The sequence below is a fragment of the Balaenoptera musculus genome, chromosome 16 (genome assembly GCF_009873245.2).
Source record: "Balaenoptera musculus isolate JJ_BM4_2016_0621 chromosome 16, mBalMus1.pri.v3, whole genome shotgun sequence".
NCBI classification, from domain to species: domain Eukaryota; kingdom Metazoa; phylum Chordata; class Mammalia; order Artiodactyla; family Balaenopteridae; genus Balaenoptera; species Balaenoptera musculus.
In genome coordinates, this window is record NC_045800.1 from 83,320,306 (window position 1) to 83,337,935 (window position 17,630).

Consider the following 17,630-nt stretch of genomic DNA (forward strand, 5'->3'; position numbering starts at 1 on the left):
CTGCTGGCTGACTTTCTTAAGTGACTCATACATTGACTCTGAAGGCATTGCCATTGTTCAAAATATGCTTTGAATTGAAGCAAAATTGGAAATGTTTTATTAAATTAAAACACTGTAATTGTTTTACTTTTCAGGTTCATTTTGAAAGGCAGTATTCGTTAGGGTGTATATTTTGGCAGTTTTTAAGAGGGACTTTTTAAGAAGGTGTAGAAGATCCCAAATATGGCAAAAACCCTAGGAAAAATCTCAGGAGCTGGAAATAACCTACTGGAGTGGACACCGGACCCGTTTAACTCCCTTTATCTGCAAGGAGCCGGGAAACCTAGCGGCTCCACCTCACCCCACCTCCCACGAGCTTCAGTGGCTCAGATAACTGAGCACTTGGCCCCACTCTGGACCAGAGCCCCAGGCTAGTCAATTCTGGAAAAGCATGCAAATTCCTAGTATAAATTGCTTATCTCGTTTTTGTTTCACCTTTTAAATATTTACAGAGCAGTTTTGTGACCACTGGGTGCTCTGGAACCACCCAGAGGTCTAGAGGCTACAAGCAACCTGCACGGTAAGGACTGATGATGACGCATAAGACTGTTCTTTTATCTCCCTCTTGATGAGGCTCCTTCAGCCAGGATAGAAGCGGAGAGAAGTGACAACGGAAAAGGTTCTTCGTGGAAGACAAGGGGCGTCTGGCTGCAGCCACAGAGGGAGGAGCCCTGGCCTGGGTGCGCTGGGTAAGAGCTTCGTCGCGGTCTCTTCCATACTCACCGCCCTCCCCCCTTTGCAGAGTGCCTCCCCGGTCGTGGACACATCGCGTGGATCGGTCCTGGTGCCACGCGACACTCCCGCCTGCCCTTGCTCCCGGTGGCCCGCTTAGGGAACTCGAGGTTCCCGTCCCCAGAACCCTTGGCCTTGTGGACCTAGAGCCCCTACTTTGCAAAGAGGGAAGCAGAGAGCACAGCTGTGTCCCCCTGAACTGAGGCTGTTGCCTGCGCGAGAAGAGACACCACCTCGCAGGGGTGATTGGGCCTGACCAGCGAGAGCAGGTGGGGCTGCCGGCACCCAGGGGCCAGGGAGGAGTCAGTCTGCGCCCAGGTGGTCACCCAGGCATCTCTAGTACTCCCTGTCCCCAGTGTCGGTGGTGAACAGACAAGTGCCGGAACCCTGGACTGCGAAGGGCCCGGGGAGCTGAGGCTCAGGTCCTCCCCGCCCGCCTGCAGGAGATGAGGGTCTGAAGCAGGTGCTGGGCGAGGGCGGAGGGGGTCTAGGATGAGGAGGAGAGGGCACTGACGGTGAGTGTCTGTCTGGGCAGCGCCAGGCCTGGCGAGCCTTCCTCGGCGCAGCTCCCCTTGCTGGGGCTCTAGAGGAGCTTCTCCCCAGACTTCAGGGAGGCGCAGATGGGTGGCACGGGGGTGTGGGCCGGTGGGCCCTGCGATGTCCCCCGCAGACCCCCCGTCGGGAGTAAGGACTTGGTCCCTCTGCTACCCTGAGTGCTGAGCACACAGCCTTCGGCGGCCAGCGCTCTTCAGGGACTGCCCGCCCCCTTCCCGTGGTGGCCACGGGCAGCGATGATTGACCTGAGGGTATTATTTTTCTTATTTTTAAATATTTATTTATTTTAAATTTATTTGGCCGCACGGGGTCTTAGTTGCGGCATGCAGACTCAGTTGCGGCACGCATGCGGGATCTAGTTCCCCGACCAGGGATTGAACCGGGCTCCCCTGCATTGGGAGCGCGGAGCCCTAGCCACTGGACCACCAGGGAAGTCCTGATGTGAGGGTGTTCAAGCCCAGGCTTGTCATCCCAACTCTGGACAACTCCAGTTGAGGTGTGAGGCCTTCGCTGAGTCTCCCTTGGCCTGATTCCGCTTCCTTCTCTTTGTGTTGATGCCAAGAGCTCTCTCCAAGGGACGTCCTGCCCTCTGCTCTCAGAGTCTGCAACTGCCCCCGACCCTGCTGAACCACTCAGTGGTCTGGCAGGTGACTGATGGCTGAGGCCAGGTCCTGGGCTGGGGGGGTGGCGCACGGGAGATAGCTGCTCTTGGGGAGCATAATTTGAGGAAAGTTAAGAAGGGACAGAGTGTTCAGTCAGACAACAGGCTCGGTCTGTGGGTGAAGGGGCTGGTCAGTCTCCTTCATGCTCCCAGGTCACTTAGGACGTTTCCCCCAAATCTTAGCTTCCACTGTAACCCATGATCAATTTTTCATATGTGAATTTATCTTTAACCGTATGTTAACTGTTATCAATGTCCAGCCTTATTACCTCTTGCAAAAATGAATTCCATGGACTGCTTGAGATGGTACCTTATAAAAGAGAGTCAAATGTAATCACTTCACGATTTCCTGGGTCACGCCGCAGAAGCACATTGACCTTGGGGTCCCTCCACCCCGCCCCACAGTCTCTGCCCCATCCAGCTGGCACTTAGGCCACTTTGGAGAGAGGCAGACCTTGCCGCTGAGCAGTAATCACAGACCATACCTTGTCTTTCAGCTGTTGGCAGTGTCAAAAGAATTTATTTCAAATCTGGCTTAAGACTGTGGTAAAACTCAGGTTTTCCAAAAGGCAATACACGAAGTTCAACCAACCCCCAAGGACCAGAAAACACAGTGTCTGCAATTCAAAAAATACAAACGCTTGGGATACCAATACAAAAATTAGAAAAAAGTTGCATACCTTCCCCCCACTTCCCTCATCCGTGTTTCCAGTTGAACGTGAACACCGACGGGACCAAGAGCTGCCACCAAATGCCAACAGCTCCCAACAGAAAGTGGGTGCGGTGGGGGAGGGATGGGGGGAGGGAGAGGGCGGGGTAAAGAAAGACAGGAGGATGGAGGTTCTGTCGACAGCCGAAACAAGGACACAAAGCTTTTTGTTACTCTTAAAATTCCTTTGCCAACGTTAAACACACATCTCTCATGCTTGATACAACAGTTTAGTGTGAAAGCAGCAATCCTACATCATGCATTTCACGTTTTCTGCTTTGCTCGCTCTGCACTTCCTCTTGGTGCTGAGCAACCCCGGGGTCTGGAGTCCGAAAGGCCCTCCCCAGGCCGCAGCCTCCCCCAGGAAGCATCCGCCACGCTCCTGCGTCCACAGCCGCAAGCAGTCACTTTTCCGCACCTGAAGCCTGTCTTGGACTCTCCTTGGAGGCTTCCTGAGGGCCTGGCCTGGGGACCAGTGCCCACCTTGCTGGCCCTAGAGTCCCCTGGGTCTCCCGGGACCCGGCCAGGCAGCCCCCGCCCTGTGGGAGCCGTGCCCTTTGAGAGAAGGCGATGCCTCCCGCGGCTTAGAGATTTGCCTGGACCCTCAGCTCCCACCTCCTGACTCAAGGCGTCATGGTTCATCGCGAAAGCCAGGAGCCCCCCTTACCAGGTAGCGCAAGTGAGTCCCAGCCTGTGATGAGAGCAGCCCCGCCACCTAACCGGCCTTCCACGCTTAGACGCTGGCTTTTAAAGCTGCTCCCTCTGCTGAGATCTTTGGAAACAGAGGAGACACATCATCGGCTGGGGGACCCCTTAGATACTAGAACTAAGGTAACCAAGGAGGCAGGAAGGCGGTCACTCTCCTTGCATGTTTCAAGGGGGTCTCTGCCTGCAGACGCCTTTGGGGACACTGCCGCGTAGCCTGCTGACGGCTCCTCTGCTCTGACAGTGGGAACAGCTGCTGTGTTGCTCTCTCTGTGCTCACGTGAAGCCGGTTTTACCCCCTCGCGGCCAGGCAGCTGTGTAATCAACACGTGCTCCTGGTCGCAAGAGGCTCGGGTGGAAGACACTGGTCAGAGAATGCTCGGGAAGGTCACCGCACGTCCTCTGAATGTGAGCTCTTAGCCTGGGCTCCATAGACGAAATGCGCCACTTTCTTCTGTAAGGAGCGTTCTCCTGTGTTCCTCACAGCACACCAGACGAGGTAGGTTAGCGTGGCCGCTCCCACGTTCAGGCGGGGAGACTGAGGCACAGAAACACTGAAGAGATTTGGCCGCACCGGTACCAGGTTAAAGGAGAGGCGTTTCTGAGGGCTGAGCCTGGTCTCCCGCCCCAGACCGACTCTTCACTGTCTTAGAGTCCGTTGAAAGTTAAAGCTGTGGATCAAGGAATGTGACCAATGAATAGCTCCTGGCTCACTTGCAGAAGAAAAGCCGAGATTTCCCAGGACCTGCATAGGCCTTGAATAGCTTTTTTTTTTTTTTAACATCTTTATTGGAGTATAATTGCTTTACAATGGTGTGTTAGTTTCTGCTTTATAACAAAGTGAATCAGTTATACGCCTTGAATAGCTTTTTGATGATAGCTGATTAGATTTTTTTTGACCAGCTGAAGGCCACACCCCTCCGAAGTTCCTTCCAGTCAAAAGTGGAAGGCAAAAAGCGGGCAGGCAAAAACACAGGTAAGGAGTTTTGCTTTCTAGGAATGAGGGTGGGTTGGGGACATTTGGGGAATACAGAGTGGGACCTGACGGATTGGCTTCTGTGAGAGGCTCCCCTCATTTTACCGACCTGCCCCACCTGGCAGGACACTGCAGACCTGGGAAAGCCCCAGGTGAAGCCCCCAGCCTCGCGGTACAGGCTTTCCGGGGACCCCAGCGTGGACGCCTCACGCGTCACTCTACGTATGGACGCGTGACGGACTGCCAGCATAACCTGGTGGTTCTCAGCCAGGGAGTCTGCAGACGCTTCTACCTGTCACGACTAATTTGGGGCGTTACTGGCATCTAGTGAGTCAGGGCTGATTCTCAACATCCTGTAGTGCACAGGGCAGGAGCCCACAACAGAGAAATACCCCTCTCACCCTCGCCCACCGTGCCAAATGTCAGTAGTGCTGAGGCTGAGAACTCCTGGCATCGCCCACGGTCTTGGGATGGTGTTTTTCAGCATTCGCAGGCTGAGTCCCCTGGGGCTGTATCCACGCTCCCGACCTCACAGCCAGCAGGCGCCCTGGGACCAGCGGCAGCTTCCTGTACGAGTGGCCTGCTCGCCTGCTCTGAAACCCGCCTTCTCAGGGGACCAAGCCTTTCAGTTGCAACTAGAATTAAGGCTTAAAAGCAAATATCCCTGGAAGAAGCACACATAGATCCTGTGTCCTGGTCGTTTCCTGAGTGCTCTGGTAGGCAGAGGGCAGGGGCACCAGAGACGTGGGGCAGTCCTGGGCGCTAAGAGCGAGGAGGATGGGCGTGTCCCCATCGCTCTCTGAACCCCTGTTCTGCCCAGGCTCGCGCCATAAGCATGACCCTGCCCAGTGTCGGCGGGCCACAGGGCGCCTGAGGTTGCTGTCGAAACTACAGATACGTACGTATAGGGCTGAAGGCTCAGCCTATAACCATCTACAGTTTTATAGTTTTTAGGTGAGTCACTTCGTGGGTCAGGATGACGGATGCCCGCTTTAATTGGAATCGTTGTTTTCCCAAACAGGACAGGGGGAAGCCGGGCTGTGTGTAATGTCTTACCTTGCTTTGAATTAGGAGCTAGGATGTTATGCAGTGAAATGCTATTGGATAATTTTTAAAGAGATTAATTCTAAAAGGAAAGGCATACACTTGGACCAGACTGGCTCACTAGCAAAGAACAAACTGCAGAACTACGTTGCCGGGGGGGTGCGTTATTTACAATGTAATGGAACTTGACACTTTAAATTACTTTGAATTCCTTTCTCACCGAGACCGCTTGATAGACGAATACCAAGTTATCCGTCAGCCAGCCCGACCAAAGCATCATCTTGATATCATTTTTATGTACAAACATGTCACCGCATTGTAAAGGAACGGGGAATTCCATGGTAGATGAGAAGCCCGTGACCTGTCGCTTCTACTCTGAATCCCAGGCCTCTCGAGAGGGTGACCCAAGGCCACGAGTTGTTGACGAGTCCCTTCTTCAGTCTGCTGGTTCCTCGAGAACACAAGTGTGCAGCACGGACCTGCCTTCTCCCTGAGGTCCCTTCTGGTTCCTAGAAGGTGTTTTGTGCTGAGGACAGGAGAGGTGGCTGTAGGACAGCCTGACGCGGTCCCCAGTATCAGCTGTATTGCTTCTGGGCCCCTGGAGGAGCTGGGAAAGGCACGTGCTCACCGGTTCCGCACTCACAGCCCCTCTGGGCCGCCGCGGCCGTGGGGAGAGAGTCCCGGCGGCTTCTCTCTGAGCCGCAGGTCACGTTCTCCCTAAAGAGGCCTCCCGTCTCCCTTTCCCATCTCCCTCTGACCCAGGTGCTGGCTCTCCCGAGGCTGGGACCAAGTCCAGGCTGATGTCCAGGAGCTCCTCCCCAAAGATGCAGGTCCAGGGCCACATGGTCACCCGGCTTCCATGATTCTGGGAGCTCCCCAGCCTTTCACCCAGACTCCACCGAAAAGAGCCACTTCCGCCGGCCGGTCCCACGAGCTCATCTTTCCCAAAAGACATTTCCCAAAGCCGACGCATCTGGCTCCCTCAGCCCCGGGAAGGCTGTGCCTCCTCTGGTTCCTCCAACCTTCAGGAACCTTCCGCACCCTCCAAGCCGAGGCCACCGGGGCCGTGGCCCAGGAGTGAGACGGAAGGGCAGTGGCAGCGGAGATGGGACAGGCGGCCGGGCGGATGGGGACCCGGCAGCCGGGGCGCCGGGCCGTGCGCATCACCTGCTGGGCTCCGGCCGGGGCTTCGGGTCGGGATGCGGAGCACCTCGGGGTGCCCTGAGAACCACCCGCCGGACGAGGAGGATGGGGCAAGACCTCGACTGCACCGAGCGGGTGGTTGGCAGGACCTGGGCGGCCGGGGCGTGAACACAGCACCAGGCGGCTCCTGCAGACGCGGGGCAGCCGGCCTCGCAGGCCACCCCTGCGGGCGCGGCCAGACAGACAGCCTTCCGTCCAGGAGCGGGGGCTTGAGGTAGGATTGTCGGATCTGCTGAATAGAGGGTAGGATTTGCACAGCACTGGCCGGGCTGACTCGGAAAGCAAGTGCAGTGTCTAAACAAGCAGGTAGAACTGAGTAAACACAGTTGGTGCCGGTTTCCGGGCTAAGTTTTATAAAAATCCAACCCAGCAAATAGACAAGTTACCCCTCGCCCTCAAAAATAATGCTTGATAAAATATATTCTTTTAAAAAGGAGAGAGAAAGGCGTACTACCAGTTGGAGATGGAGGCGGTGGAGGACAAGGAAGAAGAGACGGGGGAGGAGGGGGAGGGGCTCCGGGGCCAGGACGGCGGCCGCTCCGGGCTCAGACCCTGCGGCGGGCTCTTTCTGAGACGCGGACTCAAGGCAGAAGGTTAGCGTTCCCAGGAGGCAGGGGAGGGCTCACCCCAGAGCCCCGCCCTGGCCACGTGGGCTCTGCACATCCAGGCTGGGGGGCAAGCAGGGAGACCAGGAACACGATGTTGTCATCTGTTTCCTGCCTTCGGCAGAGTCCTGCCCGCCCCGTCAGGGCAGAGCCTCCCCTGCCATCGGGGCCACTTCTTGCTCTCATGATGCTTTCACGTTGACAGTAGATGGTCTCAAAGTGAAGGTGGACTGAGTATGAGAGACTTCCCCAGGGTCTCCCATCTCATACGCTCGTGAGTCTGACAGCCTCCGAGCTCGGAAGAGTAACTCAGGTTTGCAGCTAACTTCGTGGGGAGTCAGCTCCCGAAAAAAGCCATCGCCACGTGGAGACTCATCACATAGTGATTCAGATTCCAGTGTTTTCTTTTGTGTTTAAGAACTGAGTGAATGAATTGTAGCAGACTGGTGTGTGTGTGTGTGTGAAAGAGAGAGAGAAAGACAGAGACAGAGAGAGAGGTTGGTGGATTAATGAAGGACCTAAGGAAACCATTTTAAAAAGTTCTCAACAGTTCAACGAGAGCGGCAAAGATCATGATGAATGATTAACATCCCTCTCTATCCATCCTGGATTAGGTCTGCAAGTGGCATAACGTACTGAAGTCTCCAGAACCGAAAAGCTAAAGGATAACAACGTTTCCTGGCAAAGATGGGAACCTGCACCCTTGGTTCTCTGAAGGAGCAGAGTCCAGCAAAGACTTGACGCTGAGGCCACGAGATTCCCAAGCGTCCCCCTGCCTCCCGCTCTCAGGATTCACGTCTCAGAGCCTGCTCTCCTCTTGCCCCCCAAAAGACAAGCTTTGAAATCGGAAGGCAGGAAACAAAATGAAACCCCGAACGCTTCCTTGCTCCCTTGAGAAAGGTCCCTCTTCGTATTTGCGACGGCGGGTGGAATGAGGGGAAACACACACCCGTGTTCACCACCGACAGGGGCCGCAGTGAGCACAGCCTGCAGATCATTCTCCGTCCCCCAAAGAAAGCGGGTCTCTAAGATGCTCAATGGCTGCTGGGTTGCACCCAAGTTGTCGCTGTGCTGCCCTCGGGGTTATGTGAGTGCAGTGAGGGACAGCCGTGCAGAGCAGGGCCTGAGAGGCTAGTTGCCCGACAGCTTTGGCCGCCCCAGGTTGGTTGGCACTTCCAATCCCGTGTGCAGGGTGACCTGGAAAAGAAGGTGCGGTGAGCGAGGGCAGGAGCTGCCGCCCGTGAACCCTGAGCGCCGAGAGCTCAGCAGCTGCGCCGGCCTCTGCTCCGGGGTCCCCACGGGCAGCAGCCCGCCTTCTCCGCGCTGTCGAGTCTGCTGTTTATCATGCTCGGCCTCACTAACATCCGGCCCAGGAGTCTGCCCCGAGGGGCTGGTCTTTGCCTCTTTGCTCACACCACCCCAGCTGCCAGGAGCCCCGGCGAGGCTGACGCTCTTTGACAGTCGGGGGACTGGGGCTCCGGGTTTATACTCGTTTCTGCTTTCTTTCCATGGCCCTCTTTCCTACATCTGTTCTATTAACACTGTGGAAGAGCAGCCCATATTTCAGGCTGCCCCAAAGCCCTTTTGCAAGGACTGGACGTACAAATCAATCAATAAGTGACAGTATTCAGGGTGAGTGGGCACCACGAAGCAGGCCTCTGCCCCCCACCCCATATACCTCCCGGGGGGAGGAGCAGCGTGCCAGAAACAAAGGCTGGCACCCTGTTCCACGCTGCCCTCCAAGCTTCCCTCACACCCTCACCGGGCTCCCATTTTGCCTCTGTGTGTGTCGGGCCTCCTGGGCCGGCGGTACCTCCCCAGCCCCCAGGACTGGGCCCGGCCCTGAGGGGCTGCCTGCTTCACGCAGGAGCCAGAGGGGCAGGGAGGGTGAGAAGGAACCCTTAGGAGAGGTCCTGCCTCAGTTCAGTCTCTCCTCTCGGGGGAAAGCCACGTGGAGGCCCAGCACACCCCGGGCCATCGGGGCCCACGCCGGGCAGGGGCACCGACCTTCCTCTCTCCCAGAACATGGAAGCAGGACTTGCCTTCCTCCTCCCTGGCCCTCTCCACCCTGCCTGTCACCCGCCCCCTTCGCACCCCGCCCCGAAGCCGCCACCTAGAGCCTCTGCTCGTTTCAAGCGGACAAGCAAGTAAACATCATGCCGGAGAGGGGCGTCTCCAGGGGATGCCCAGGTGGGCCGGTAGGTAAGCTCCCTGCCTGGGCGGCACCGCGGGTGGCTTCTTTAGAGCCCCCTTTGCCCGGCGCACTTCGGAGGCCCACGGGCAGCGGGGCCGGGGCCGGGGGGGCGGCAGACCGGCCCCAGCCTGGAGGGTGCACGGTACCTGCACGTTGCGGTTGAGGCTGAGGGCCGGCATGAAGACCCCGTCCACGTGGCTGAAGGCCGTAGGGCCCTGCTGCTGCCCGTTGATGAAGAAGGTCAGGGTGTGCTCGTTCAGGTCCAGCAGCACGCCCACGGTGGCCCCCTTGCACACGCCGCCTTCCGTCCTGGGAAGAGGAGCCCGGCACGCAGGTGAGGACGGGAGATCACCGAAAGGATGCTGGGGATACCCTCGCCTAGAAACACAGCCCCCGCGGCGGGGCAGGGCGCTGGCCGCCCCACGGTGACCCGCGGCGGGGCACAGGGCGTGCGTCGTGACGCTCCTGGCACCTGCTGCGAGGCTCCGTTTCGTGGTGGCTGGGATTCGCCTCCACCGGGCGGGGCCGGTCCTCAGGCGGGCAGCACCAGGCGGCCGTCGGACCGTCCCGTCCCGTGGCTGGGGCTGAGGTCGGCCGGCCTTGACACTAGCTGCTCTGCTCGGATCACCAAACCATCCTTGTCCTTTCCTGACTGGGCATGAGCTGGTCAGCTGGAGGCTGATGGTGGGCTGGGAGCACGGGAAATGGCGAGGAGCGCTCGCTGGGTGTTTTCAGAGGGCAGGTTTCCCGGAGGGTGAGCCGGGGCCCAGGGCAGGAGCCCGCCGGTGGGGAAGGGAACCGGCAGCGGGCCTGTTGGTGCTGTTCAGATGCTGACCACCAGGTGGCGGTAGTGACCCGCCTGAGGCACCGGCGTGAGTCCCGCCCAAGCGGCAGCCTCCCCCGGGGTCCCCCGGCCTACCCCCCGCCCGCTCCGCCTCGCCCCTGCCCCCCGGAACTGGAGCCGGCATCCTGAGTTAACCCCTGACACCGCCTCTAATGAGCCCTGTGACTTGGGCATCAACCTTAAGCCCCAATCTCATAATGTGCAAAATGGCGATCACACTCGCACTTTCCCGGGGCCCAGATGGAATCGTAGGAGCCAGGGGCTTCCCGCAGCATGGGGCACGAAGAGAAAGCTCCGCACCTGCCCCCTCTTGTTACGCCCGTCCCAGTGTATCTGGGCGCCTGCGTGGCCTAAGCATGTAGAGGCGGAGCTGGTGGGCCTGGCCTCGGCCCCTGCGCGGTCCCGTGAGCAGGCAGCCCGCAGCGCCCGCGCAGAGCTGCCTCTGGAGAGACGGCCACTGCCAGTGAAAAGGCAGATGCGAGGGGTCCGATCGGCCTCCATCCCCGCCCCCCATCCCCCCGAGGATCCTCAGGCAAGTCCCTGCCCCAGACCAGGACCCCTGGGCCCATTTGCAGGAGCTGCAGGTGGGCCCAGAGCACCGAGAGCCCCCAGAGCTGACCTTGCCCAGCGCTGGCGAGCAGGGAGGTCGGCCTCTCGGGGCCCTTCGCCTCTCCCCGCTGGGGAGAAGGCCCTCAGCAGACCGGGAAGGAAACCCCACAGCAGGGAGGCGGCTCCGAGGGTCACAGCCCTCCACTTGTGGGTTCCTCGGCCAGGGCAGCCCCAGAGGGCCCGTCCCCGCAGCATGGGAGTTTCCCGTGTCCAGCCTGGTGACACCACTGCCAGGGCCGGACTCAGGGTGAGGCAGTGCTGGGGGTGCCCGGGACAGAGCCACCAGCAAGGAGCGCCCCAAGGGTGCCGCACCTCCCGCCAGGCTGATTCACAGCCCTGCTGGGCTGACGGGTGTGGAGGAAAGCAGAGCCGAGGCCGGAGGAGAACCAGAGCCGAGGGGCGGCCTGCACACCCGCTGGCTCTGCTCTGCTCTAGACTCTGTCCAATTCCCCCCTCTGCGCTGCGGGCCAGCGCTCGCTTCTCCCTGGAAGCTGGACGCCAAAGTGGCCGAAGACACTGCCCGCCATCCCGACCCTGGAACGTGGGAACAGCAGGAGGACCCTCAGCCCTAAGCGCCGCGTCGGGGAGGCCGGGGGCTCGCGCACCTGTTGGTGCGGGCGCTCCTCCCTCAGCCCTAAGCGCCGCGACGGGGAGGCCGGGGGCTCGCGCACCTGTTGGTGCGGGCGCTCCTCCCTCAGCCCTAAGCGCCGCGACGGGGAGGCCGGGGGGCTTGTGCACCTGTTGGTGTGGGAGCTCCTCCCTCAGCCCTAAGCCCCGTGTCGGGGAGGCCAGGGGCTCGCGCACCTGTTGGTGTGGGAGCTGCAGTGCATGAACCAGCTGCGCTTGCTGTCCACGTACATGGCCCAGGCCTTGTCGTCCTTGCCCAGCATCGTGTCCTTGACCACGCTGGCCCGGGCCACCCCGAAGGCGGGGTCCGGGTGGTTGTCGTAGCGGTCCACGTGCAGTTCCCAGTAGTGCACGCCCTTGGAGAAGGCCGCCGTGCCCAGCACCACCCGGTCATCGTAGCTGCTGCAGGTGGCCGTCTGGTTGTCGTTGGATAAAATGATGTCCCGGTGTCCAGAGTTGGGGTCAAACGTGAACCAGGCCACTGGAAAGGAAGGGGCGAGAGGGGCAGGGTGAGTGGCAGCCTGTGACCTGGGCTCGGAGACACAGACTCACCGGCATCTCTCAGGAAGCGGGCACCCGGTGTCGAGTGTCCTTCCCTGTGCGATTCACACACACACACACACTCACACTCATGTTCCCTCCTATGTGTTCATCCAAGATCCCAATCCCATGAACCCAACCTCACCAAGGAGCACAGACATTCAGGCCCCCAGTCTACATGCTTTTGTGGAATCTTGGTTTCTAAGCCCCTCCTGCACGCTTCAGGCACTGTTAAGAGTGAGAGGGAGTAGATATCCAGACCCCACCTCGTGGGAGGGGGATTTGAGACGCAGAGGGGTGAAGTGAGGTCACCAAAGGTCCAGAGCTCCAGGCTCTGCTTCACAGCCCGCTGGCAGGTGAGGGCCCCCCGTGGGCACCCAGCTGGTGAGCCCATCCCGGGGCGAAAAGCATCATCTGCTCCCGTCCCTGGGAGACAGCCCAGGCTGTCACGTGTTCCTCAGGGTGGTCAGAGGATGTGCTGGGATAAACAGTGATACTGAACACAGGGCTGGCACCGTCCTGGGACCCCTACATCATCCCTCGACGCGAAGGACTCAGATGATCAAAATCCCCGGAATGTCAACGTGCTCTTGTTGCCTGAAACCTGAAAGGATGAAGCGCGGTGGGCACGCCTCAGATCTGAGCTCTCGCGCTGGGTATTCGAGTGGTAGGTTCCTCCCTGGCAGCTGCGTGCCTTCTCTTCTCTGGGACCGTCCTACCCGCTCTCGGCCCCTTGGAAGTGGGAGTTTAGCCTCCCTGTGCCTCTCAACTCCTAGCCTCCCTTCCCAGCTCCAGCAAATGGGGTGAAGGAGTATCTCTTTCCTTCGTGACTGGGGGGGGCAGGGAGGTGAGGCGTGGAGCCAGGTGAGCGGAGCAGGGGCGGGGCTGGAAGACACAGACTCAGCTCTTTCCTCCACTCCCTCACGCTCCCTCAGGAGCAGCTCACAGATTTCCCTTGTCTGTCTGCCCATCTGTGGGATGAAATGTGGGTTGGGCCTGAATCTGTTTCCCCCGAGACACCCCAGGGCTCACCGTCCGACGTCTGCAGGACGACGGTCTTACTGTAGGGCCCGACGCCAGAGGAGTTGAAAGCCTTGACCCTGGCATTGTAGGTGCTGTTGAAGTGAAGGCCGTCGATGGTGCACAGGGTCTCCTTGCCGACGTATACCTCCTGGAAGAGACCCAGATGGCTCGTCAGGCGCCTCCGTTATGTGGAAAACTTCTCCTAGCCACACGGTGAGGGCAAGAGTGCTAGCATCCCAATGGAGTTATTAATAAGGGGATTTTGGACACGTGGTGGCCGAGCCTCAGGCCACGTCCAAGTTGGACACAAACCCTTCCTACTGGCTGATGGGCCCTCTCCTGTGAAGGTATGAGGTGCAGTAGCGGGGATGCTGCCCGAGACCGTCCTGCCTCCGCAGAGGAGAGGCCGGACGGACAGGACTCTGGAGCCCGGGAGTGGGGCTGCAGAAAACCCCACGTCCTTCTCGGTTGGAGCAAGAGGAGATGATTGGTTTCCAGTGGGAAATTAAGTTAGAAAAAACATGGGCTAAGCATCTAAATAAACAAAACAAAAGATATTTGAAAGGGAAGGGTCATCACACATGATGGGAAAAAGCAGATGGAGGAAGGGTGTGGCCAGGCGCAGGTGGTTCAAGTTGATTTGGCCATTTCTGGAGTAAGATGGGCACTCCACCTCCTTCCCTGCTTCTCCCACCGCTGAGGCTGGCCTCTTCCTACTCCTTGGGACTCCTGGAGCTGCTTTTCTCGTGGCCTCCCCAGAGGGTGGGACATTTCTGCATCGGACCCCAAAGGTCCTTTTCTAGAACATTTACTTTGTTCCCCGTTTACTTCAAACTTCCTCTGTCCTATTAACTTCCCCCAAATGCAGAGCCTTACACCTCACCTATGTCATTACATTCAGCTTAGTTTGTCTAAAACATCTTTCCTGCTTGATTACTTAGGGGTGTTTCTCTTCATTTGTTTTTCCAAGTTACTGATAATAGTAGCTGTGTGCCAGGCATTGTATAAGGCATCTTTTAAAAAAATGTTTATTTATTTATGTTGTTATTATTTTGGCTGCACCAGGGTCTTAGTTGCGGCACGCAGGATCTTTGTTGCGGTCTGCGGACTTCTTAGTTGCGGCATGCATGCAGGATCTAGGGATTGAACCTGGGACCCCTGCACTGGGAGCACGGAGTCTTACCCACTGGACTGCCAGGAAAGTCCCTGTATAAGACATCTTAATCCTCATACAACCCTGGGACATTGCTATTATTTTCGTTATTTTCTTCACAAGGATACTCAGAGAAGGTAGGCAACTTGCCCAAGATCACAGTTAATCCATTTAGAAGCCAGCGTTCAAATCCAGGTCTGTCTGCATTCAGCGTCCACACTTTTCCCACTATAACACATGGTTCCTCATAAATTCTAGCCCTTTGGTGGAGCTTTTGTTAGTGGTCATGCTTCAAAGGGGAGAAGCCATCTTCAGTTGAGCCCTGTGGCTGCTTCTTCTATTTTTATTTTTTAAAGATTTATTTATTTTATATTTATTTTTGGCTGCGTTGGGTCTTCGCTGCTGTGCGTGGGGGCTACTCTTCGTTGCGGTGCGTGGGCTTCTCATTGCGGTGGCTTCTCTTGTTGCGGAGCAGGGGCTCTAGGCGTGCGGGTTTCAGTAGCTGTGGCTTGTGGGCTCTAGAGGGCTTAGTTGCTCCACAGCATGTGGGATCTTCCCGGATCAGGGCTCGAACCCGTGTCCCCTGCATTGGCAGGCAGATTCTTAACCACTGCGCCACCAGGGAAGTCCTGGCTGCTTCTTTTAATATCTCAAAGTCTCCTCTTTCTTCCCATTTCAAAACCATAAGCTCTCCTCCTGGTTTCTGGTTAGTCAGGGAGCTCTGTCAGTTCCTAGCTCATTTGCACGACCGGAACGGCTGAGGTTCTGGACCTGGTGTATGACCCGCTATTCCTGGCCAAAGCAACCTCAGCTTCTCAATAAAGAGCCCATATCCCCAGGGACTCAAATTATTCCCAAGGGAGTACTGCTGTGATTTCCCCAACTCCGAAATTCTTGAAACAAAGAAAAGAAAAGACATAGGCATCAATCCAGTTGAGGGAAACAAAGAGAATATTGACCGTTGGCAAGAGATGTTGAATGGGTGCCACTTCCCAGGAGAAGAAGTATGAGAGTTGTTATGACTGCGCTGGTTTGTTAGAACGAGTCTTTATTTGGTCTCTCGGGGACAGAAAGGTGGCGCTCTCAGCAGACCCAGAGTTTGTGCTCCCTGGTGTTCCTGTCAACACAACAGCTGGACGGGAGCCTGAACTTCACTGTGTGACGTCTCACGGTAGAGATGTGTTAGGGGGCTGGCTTGGGGTGGGGAGCCATCCAGGTTTGCTACCACGGGCCGAGACTAGAAGATGCACTTGTGACTCACTAAGGATATTTACTGTCCGCACAGACTTCATCACTGGGGACATGAATGTAGACGGTCACCCCAACCCAACAAACATTTCTCAGGTGTCTTCCCGCCTTGCCAGGTGAACTAAGCACTGAGCCGGGCAAGGCAGCTGTGAAGGAACCTCGAGGGGATGGGGAGCGGCTTTGGGGTGCTGGGTGGGAGGGTGCTGACCAGATACCACTGCGCTGCTGGACCGACTGGAAAGTGGGTACTGCGGGGGACACCTTTTCGGAGCTCTTCCTCGGCCTCCGACCTGTGTCAGTCTTCACAGAAAAACCATCCAGAACTTTCTGGGGCCGCCGCCTCTGCCTGCCCAGACCCAGCCCTCGGTAGGGAAGCCTCACGTCCCGTGAGCCCAGGCCCACTGGCTCTGCGTCCTGGGGGCCAATGCCCTCGCTGGTGGCATCAGAGCTAAGGGCAGCCCCCCCGGGCTGGGGCAGAGGCTGGGACAGCACGAGTTCCCCCCAGCAAGCAGCGGGGCCTCACCCGGAACTGGCCCCCGTCTCCGTCATCCAGCTCCAGGATGTAGCCGTCCACGGTGCTGTGGGTGAAGGGCGGCGTCCTCCAGGCCAGCGTGACGCTGTTGTTCCGGGTGCAGCACTTCTCCAGCTGCAGCAGGGGCACGGGCGGCACTGTGGCGGGGACAGGTCAGCTTTAGTGCACAGACCCCTGCAGGGCACAGGGCGCCGCCTGGACCCAGCCGCCCCCCAGGAGGAAAGGTGGCCACCCTGCGTCACTCCACCCCTCTGGGTCCGGAGCCCTGAGGAAGAGCTGCCCCCTGCCCACCTGCCCACTGAGAATCACTGGTTTTGACTCGGCCCCACGAGCAGCTGGGGAGGACTTGCAGCCCGGCCTCTGCGGACCCTCTGCACAGGGCAGCAAGCAGCTCACACCTGGGGCCCGGAAGGTGCTCTTGGGGGTGGGGAAGGGCAAAATGCAAAAACCCACTGAAACCTTTGTCTGGAAGCATGTTAAAGGCCCAGGGAACTAGATCCCGGAAGGAGAGGCGATCTTACAGTATCGGGCAGTCAGTCCGTGGAATTAGGGATTTGAGTCAAGTGTATCATAAGTTCTATTAAGGTGAGATTGGGAGAATGTTTTTATTCTCTAGTTATGTTCAGGCTCAAGAGGTTTTAGAAATAGTCCGTGCTGACATTTTCCAAAGGGAAAACTGCAACGTTAGTTTTTGGAAAAACTACAGGTTTCAGTTTGGGCCCAAATGTTAGGTCACCATCTTCCACATTCGGTTGACAGTTTAGTTGGGTGTCACCCCTGCCTTTGTCCCGGGGGGACCTCGGGTGATGAGCGTGGAGGAGCCCTCTCTCCATCCCTGGGCTCTGCTGCTTGCTCTCCCGCTTCCTCTGTGAATTCCACCACCCCGTCCCTTCGGGAGCAGCTCCAAGCCGCCAACTTTCCAGAGGCCTCCACCTCTGCTAGGCTCCCTCTGCTCCCAGCACCACGCCTCATTCACACCTGGGGCAGGTGGCATTTCCAAACCTCACCTGAGGTGCAAATGGGAAGGTGCTCTCGGGGGCGGGGAAGGGCAAAATGCAAAGACCCACTGAAACCTTTGTCTGGAAGCATGTTAAAGGCCCAGGGAACTAGATCCCGGAAGGAGAGGCGATCTTACAGTATCGGGCAGTCAATCTGTGGAATTAGGGATTTGAGTCAAGTGTATCATAAGTTCTATTAAGGTGAGATTGGAAGGTGCAAACTGAGTATGGGAGAAAGCACAGAGATGCACAAGAGACTGGGTGTCTCTGGTTTAAAAATGGCCACGTATTTTGCAAGTAAGGATTTTCCTGAGTTCACAGATTCTGTAGGTGTGGCACTCAGCCCTTGGATATATCGGTCTAAAAAAACCAAAGAGCTTCATTCCCTCTCCTGAACGTACCCTTAATGTCTCTGGAGAGGCAGGGTGACGTCACTTGCTAATTTTGTAACCTGGGGAAAGTTATGCAAACTTTACTTAACCCTTAGCTCGTGTCCCCCGTGGGTCTCTGAACTCACTGCTACGATCCACCACCTTCTCCCGTCTGCTCTCACCTCTGACCTTCTCGCTCTTCTTGGAACATAGAACACTTATACCTGCCTCGGGGCCTTTGCACTCACCACCCCCCGGCCTT

General features: G+C 57.6%; 1 protein-coding gene across 2 annotated transcripts in view; it reads right to left on the reverse strand.

The window, feature by feature from the left end:
- Positions 1-3,021: 3,021 nt before the first annotated feature.
- TRIM67 (tripartite motif containing 67) overlaps positions 3,022-17,630 on the reverse strand; it is a 52,926-nt gene continuing 38,317 nt past the window's right edge. For both annotated transcript variants that reach the window (XM_036827964.1, XM_036827963.1), the window contains exons 6-10: positions 15,991-16,136; positions 13,076-13,214; positions 11,681-11,984; positions 9,570-9,732; positions 3,022-8,426 (exon numbers count right to left, since the gene is read on the reverse strand). In XM_036827964.1, the coding sequence (XP_036683859.1) occupies positions 8,361-8,426; positions 9,570-9,732; positions 11,681-11,984; positions 13,076-13,214; positions 15,991-16,136 (818 nt within the window). In that variant the 3' untranslated portion in view covers positions 3,022-8,360. The remainder of the gene's footprint in view (positions 8,427-9,569; positions 9,733-11,680; positions 11,985-13,075; positions 13,215-15,990; positions 16,137-17,630) is intronic.